The following is a 6,811-nucleotide window of genomic DNA, read 5'->3' on the forward strand; positions in this document are numbered from 1 at the left end:
ATCTGGAAAGTGCTTTTATAAATGTGTAGTATTTAGCTGCAGACGCTGACCGAGCCCTTGGACTTGATTCACGGCTCGTCCTTGTGGTAACTGGGGAATAAATACTGAACACTTGGCTGTCTTTTTAAACCAATACTTTTTTGTGTGTGTGTGGGAGGGGTGGGGAGTGTTGGGGGAGGGAGGTCTAATATGGGCCAGCAAGTATGGGTATGAAGTTGCAAAATGAGATGAAATCTTCCCCTTTATTCCGGTCAGAACACTGTGGGGGTCACCCGTATATGTTGCCCATGGATTTCCAATGATTTATCCCTTTAAAAAATACCTTTTGAATGTTTGAATCTAAAATTCTTTTAGGGGAGCCGGCACAGATGAGAATGTTATAAAAAGCCTTCTCCTCTCCTGACTTTATTTTGACCCCGCTAAAGGACTTCAGGAACCAGGTGGTTTATTGAGTTTGGGGCTGCATGTCAATGAGTGTTTCAGAACCACCATACAAGATTCATTCAGTCAACAAATACCTGTTGAGCTATTGGCCAAGCTTGGGTTCGTTTAGATCCCCGGGATGTAATTGTCAAGGAAACAGGCTCAGAAGCTAGTGCCCAGTTCCAGCGGTTGCAGGTGTCATGGATGAGAGGCCAGCTATCCCTAGAGCCGTCTGTCCTTTGAGGAACGGAGTCTGGAGTTGAGACGTACGGAACAAATGACAACCAGGCAGAGAAAGGCGGGGAGAGCACTGTAGTGAGAAGGAACAGTATGTGCAAGGTGCCTACAGAGGGAAGGAGGCCACGGGAATGCAAGGAAGCCCATGGGACAGAAGAGGCTGGAGCAAAGGGCATGATGAGAAGAGACCATCCTGTCTACGTTCGCAGCGAGTGCCACTTAGTCCATCCCTTGCCGACCCTGAGGTCTGATGTCTCCATACTGGGCGGCACTCGAACTTTCTGTCCCAGGAGCCCATGAGACATGGTATCAGTATTCCTGTTTTAGAAAGCAGCTTCTTCCCGGCAGGGCTCAGGAGGCAGGCTGACTTTCCCTGTGACACTTGTCTCCCCTCCTTTATAGTCAAGGGCTTAGTAACACAGAGTTGCATGTCACAGGGATCTGGACGTATCCTCATACCATCTCTGTCCCCACTCCTACTCCCGTATGTGTGCTATAGATAGTCTACCAGCTCTGCAAGATAGCCATTATGGTTCTTGACTATGTCAAAAGCCAAAAGAGCCACTGGTGGCTTTGGACCAATTGCTCCATGGCTCTGACCTGAGGTTGCTACTGTATAGAGTGAGAAGGATGATACTTTGCACATGGATGCTGGAAGACTGAACAAGGGCATTACTTTGGTGGCGTATAAAAATATATATTATGTGCCTTTCCCATGGCTTCTGGGTACTTCCAAAAAGGAACCTTTGAGTGTGCAGGGTTAGCTGGTAACACTCTTGGGCTTTACCCCCTGAGGCTATTTCCTTAGCATCCCTGTACTTCCTGCTCCTTCCTCTCAGATTGGGCTGGGTTGAGACGCGATGCTTTCTCAGCGCAGGCGTAGAATGCCTGCTTTCACTCTTGTTCTGTATGTTGCCTTCATTGCTCTTCTGGGACTCAACACCTTTTGCCTAATCCAGGTTGCAGCCAAGTGTTATCAAAAAGGAGGTGCATTTGAGAAAGAGAAGTTGGTTCTTGCCCACAACACTGCCCTGAACATGAAATCCAAGAAACTCAGCCCCAGGTAAGAGTCTCAGGATCATTTCCGGGGGGGAGGGATCTGATGAGAGTAACAGGTCAGCATTCTGTGTGAGTACGGTTCTGTCTTCCTTCCCCCAGGGAAAAGCAGCTGGAATATTTGGAACTGGCTAAGACCTACTTGGAGTGCAATGAGCCAAAACTGTCCCTCAAGTGTCTGAGCTACGCCAAAGAGTTCCAGCTCTCTGCCCAGCTGTGTGAGCGTCTTGGAAAGGTATGGTCCCCAGCCTGCAGCTGCGCCTGAGAAAAATGGGCTTCAGTGGAGTGGACCGAGGGTGGGTCACTGGGTCACTCAGCCTCTGCTTGTGGCAGGAAGGGTCTCCAGTCCTCCAAGGAGGGAGAGGCTGGCCCTATGGGCTCTAAGGGTAGCACTCATTTTCTTACTCGATCAAGCTTTCAGAAAGCTTTGCAGTCTCTCTTCTCCTTTCTCTCTGTGTATCCAAACCACAGGGCAGATGGGTTTGAGACCATTCCTTTCTTCTCGTCCTCTCTGCTCAGTGTATAGTCAGCCTGGGCGAGTGGCCCGACGTTTACATGGGGTAATGTGTTTTCTCAGTCATTACTCAAGATCTGCACTGTTCAACCCAGCAGCCACACGTGGCTGTTTAATTTAAAATGTAAACCAATTAAAATGTAGTAAAATTTAAAATGTCCATTTTCAGTCTCACTAGCCACATTACAAATGCTCCTGGCTTTAGAACAGTTCCATCATTAAAGAAAACGCTTGGACAGAGCTGCTTGTCCAAAGCTCAGCCACTCAGAATGGTCAGCAGGCTGGCAGAGGGCCGCAGACTAATTTGTCTGCAGCAAGATTAACACCGAAGGTGAAAGTAAGCAGATAGAATTTTTATTTAATTCATTAAAGATAACGCTTGGACAGAGCTGCTTATCTGAAGCCCAGCCACTCAGACTGGTCAGCAGACTAATTTGTCTGCAGCAAGATTAACACAGAAGGTGAAAGTAAGCAGATAGAATTTTTATTTAATTGCCAGAGGGCATGTGCACTTGCCATAGAGAGACAGAGAGAGAGAAAAGGAGAATGTACCTCAACAGGGCATGGCCATGCCACAATCCCTTCTTCTCCATCTCTCCATCCTGTCTGGATTTGGGGCATGCACACACACGTTCCTGGCATGTTTTTCAAGCCACCAGGACTAGGATTTGAACCACCATGTGGGATTTGGTTCCCTTCACCACTAGGCTGCAGGGCTGGCCCATAGTTAGAAATGTTTGTAGCTATTTGGCATTGCTTACTTCCAAGTGGTGATAATTTTCTTAGTGATTCGTTTTTAACGTGTCATTTGTGAGGAACTGGAAATGTAAAACAATCTGGTCTTTTACCACAGTAGTTGTAAAAACTAGGCTTGAGAGCGTCCAACTGTGGGCTGTTGCACGTCCCCTATGTCAGGTTTTCTGACCCTCCAGTAGGAAGGTGATTTCCATGTCTGTATGAAATGTGGCAATTCTCAGGACCTTCAGATTACCCTGGACACTGGGAGGGGTGGAAGTGGGACCTACTGGGAGGTTTGAAGTGTGGCCTAAAGCCAGCCTCAAAGAAGCACTCTCCTGATGCTGCTTGGCCCTGCTCCATTTTCATCCTGAGATGTGGTTTGTTAGTAGATGGGTGATGGGGATGGAAGAGGGATACGGGAAAGACAGTTCAGTGTGGGTAGAAGGTTGGGTCCTAGATTCCAGGAGCTGGAGTAGTTTCCAGCCTGTCCTGATGCCTAATGCCCACTCTCCAGTCTTCAGTGCCATGCCTTGGACCCTAAGCAGTGACTGCAGGGGACAGACCTAAGCCTGTTGCGTTTTCCTTTTTTGTCCCCAGTGCTGGCCATGACTGAGCCAGAAACCCTTTTCTCATTTGCTTCTCCACCCTGTCCTCCTTGACAAACATGTTCTGCCTCTGAAAGTTTGTAGAACGAGAGGAGACCGAAAGAGCAGAAGTGAGGACCTCGCTTCCTTCTCTAGGACGTCCCACCTTCAAAGCGTGGAGGTCGTCCTGCTCCTGTGGCAGCTTTTCCTCTATCCTTCTGCCTCCACAGCCTCATCCCCTAGACACAGCTTCTACCCTCTTCCCCCTGTACATCTTAGTGGCTCTAAACTCATGCAGGGAAGTCTTTGCTCAGGCCCTCCCTGGAAGGGTGTTCAACCTTCAGCAAATGTCAGACCTTTTGTGTTCACTTCACCCACGTTGACTAGCAGGATTCAATCCCACCAACTGCCTTCCCTTGGCTCCTCAGGCCCAATGGCCCTCCCAAAGGACCATTTCCCAGCCCTTCGCTGTGTTGCTCTGGGGGGAAATGTGTGTGTGGGGCTCTGGCAGTGTAAGACTCCCTTTCAGGGGTGCCTTTGCTTCACCTGTTTCCTGCCTCTCTTCAAAGAGCGGCCTTGGTTTCCTCGAAGCCTCTCCAGGCCTTTGTTCTAAATGACAGGTGGGGCTTCCTCATATGTAGAGAGGAGTGACCAGAGTTGGGAGCTATCACTGAGAGTCAGTCCTGTCTTCTTTCCCTCCATTTCGGCACATACTTGGCACCAAATTGGGCCTTTATTTATGCACAGGGATTTTTTTTTAAAGATTATTTTATTTAACCTCATTTTTATTTTATTTATTATTTTTATTTGGCCAGAGAGGGAGAGAGAGAGAGAGAGAGAGAGAGAGAGAACGAGACACCCCCGTCTGGGACTCAAACCTTGGTCAGTCATGTGGAAGTCCAGCACCTCAACCAACATGCCACCTGCCTACCTTGCACAGAGATTTTTCTTCTGAGTAATCGGCATTGTCAAGAGAGGAAAAGAAACAGGGTGATTATGTGTACTTCTTATGGGGTTCTGTTGATCAGTCTAAGAACCCCCTCATCTCTGAGTTCTCAGAATGTAGAAGAAACTTGTAACTGAACCTTGTTTTTAATTGTAGTATTTCTTGTAGCTTAGCTTAGCTTTTCTTTTCTTTAAGAGATTTTTGGCTATAGAGTGCGTGGACTTACCAGAGAGACAGAAAGTGAGAAATCTCCCTTCGAGGGGATGGCCACGCTGCAATCCCTTCTCCTCCATTTTCCTCCTGGGATTTTGGGCACATGTGCAACACATGCCTGGTGTGAGTTTTAAGACGCCAGATCTGGGATTTGAACTGTGGTCAACTATGTGGGATGTTGTAGAGTGCAACTGAATGAACGACCACCAAAGTCAGATTAAGGTTAGAGGGAGTCTTTACTACCTGGCCAGGGACAACAGCCTGAGGCTCGGGGACCGAGAGTCAGAACTGCAGCCCTGACCGAAGTTTGAACAGTCATTTTATAGGGGGTCAGGGGGGTTCTATGTAAGTAGTTACAGAAGCAGAATCAAGCAGGTTAATTATTTTTGAGGGCACTCTCTATACCTTTGTTTAATGGTCTCTTTATGGTCTGCATGAGGCCTTTCTTGCAATGGAGTGGGCTCTCTGGCGTTGGGCTCTTCGTATGCTTCATTTCACTAAGTGCGACCACTGTGCTTCACAGGATGACCACGCCACTTCGTGCATGAGGGTTTTTTGCCTTCCCTACATTCTTGACCACGTTCAGGAGGTTCTGATTTTCTTAAGTCTTGCAAACGTGGCAGCTCTCACTGTGGTTTTTATTTGCATTTTTCTGATGATTGGCAACGTTGAGCATCATTTATTTGTTAGTTATTCACGTTTCTCCCACTGCAAACTATATGTCCCTTGCCTGGTTTTCTGTTGCATTATCAGGAAAGTCTTCTTCCTATGGTTTCAGGAATCTCTTCATGTTGCAGACTTGCCTAGTTAGGTATCACTATTAAAATCTAAATAATTTAATGAAATAAAATTAAAAATCGAGTTCCTTGGATGGCTAGACCCAACTTTCAAGGACTCACTATGCAGATGTGGCTAGTGGCTAGCACAGGTCCAGAGCTTTTCCATCTTCATGGAACATTCTGTTGGACAGGGTTTACCTAGATGTTAATATTTGTCTTTTTATTTCATGTGTCCCTTGTTGAACAGTATTGATGTAATCAAACCTTATCAATTTTTCTCCTGAACGTCGTATATTTTGGGAATTTCTTCTGAAGACTTTACGTCAAGATCACAAAAAATATTTTTACAATGTTCCCTAAATATTTTTCACGTTTAAAGTTTTAATCCACATGGAATTTCCCTTTGTGTATGGAGAGTCAGGTTGGAATTTAACTTAATTTTATCCCTATGAAGAATTAGTTTTCCTGGGACAAGCAGTTGGCATAATGGCTATGTCACTGGACTCCCATGTAGTCGACTGCAGTTCGAGTCCTGGGCCTGGTGGCTTAAACTCACACCAGGCGTGTGTGCATGTGTGCCGAAGATCCTGAGAGGAGAATGGAGGAGAAGGGATTGCGGCATGACCATCCCCCCTGGGGGATGGTTTCTCGCTTTCTGTCTCTCTGTCTCTCTCTGTCTTTCTGGCGAACGCACATGCCCTATAGCAAAAACCTCTCCAAAAAAAAAAAAAGAGAGAGAGAAAGAATTATTTTTCCTAATGTTATTTGTTTTCTTTTATTAGTTTTTTTTAGTTTTTTATTAGTTTTTTTTAAGGATTATTTATTTTATTTTATTAGTTTTTTTATTAGATTTTTTTTAAGAATTATTTTATTTTATTTTATTTATTACTATTTAATTTGAGAGATGGGGGTGGAGGCCACAGGGAGAAGTGAGAAAGCAAGCCACCTGGTCTGGGACTCAAACTGTGGTCTGCCATGTGGGAATCCAGTACTTCAACCACCACACTACCTTCCAGCCCCAGAGTTTTAAACTAGATTCTAACCAATGGCAGACATACAACTATCCTCTTCATTATGTATGGTCTTATTTTTAAGATTAAAAAGTCATGTTCTAAGTACCCTAAATAACAGTAAAATTTTACTCTGCTCTAGATAAAAGATGCTGCATATTTCTATAAGCGAAGCCAGTGCTACAAAGACGCTTTCAGATGCTTTGAGCAGATTCAGGAATTTGATCTAGCGCTTAAAATGTACTGCCAAGAGGAGCTTTTTGAAGAAGCTGCTATTGCGGTGGAAAAGTAGGTGGTTTTATTCTTTCCCT

General features: G+C 45.6%; 1 protein-coding gene across 1 annotated transcript in view; it reads left to right on the top strand.

Annotated features, from left to right (window-relative positions):
- Window positions 1–6,811, top strand: part of TRANK1 (tetratricopeptide repeat and ankyrin repeat containing 1) — a gene marked incomplete at its 5' end in the record, with an annotated part of 37,067 nt that overhangs the window by 21,240 nt on the left and 9,016 nt on the right. The window contains 3 exon segments of the mRNA XM_006168731.2: window positions 1,620–1,723; window positions 1,819–1,951; window positions 6,643–6,788. Coding sequence (XP_006168793.2) covers window positions 1,620–1,723; window positions 1,819–1,951; window positions 6,643–6,788 — 383 coding nt within the window.

Source organism: Tupaia chinensis, unplaced genomic scaffold (assembly GCF_000334495.1).
Source record: "Tupaia chinensis unplaced genomic scaffold, TupChi_1.0 Scaffold146131_1, whole genome shotgun sequence".
NCBI classification, from domain to species: domain Eukaryota; kingdom Metazoa; phylum Chordata; class Mammalia; order Scandentia; family Tupaiidae; genus Tupaia; species Tupaia belangeri.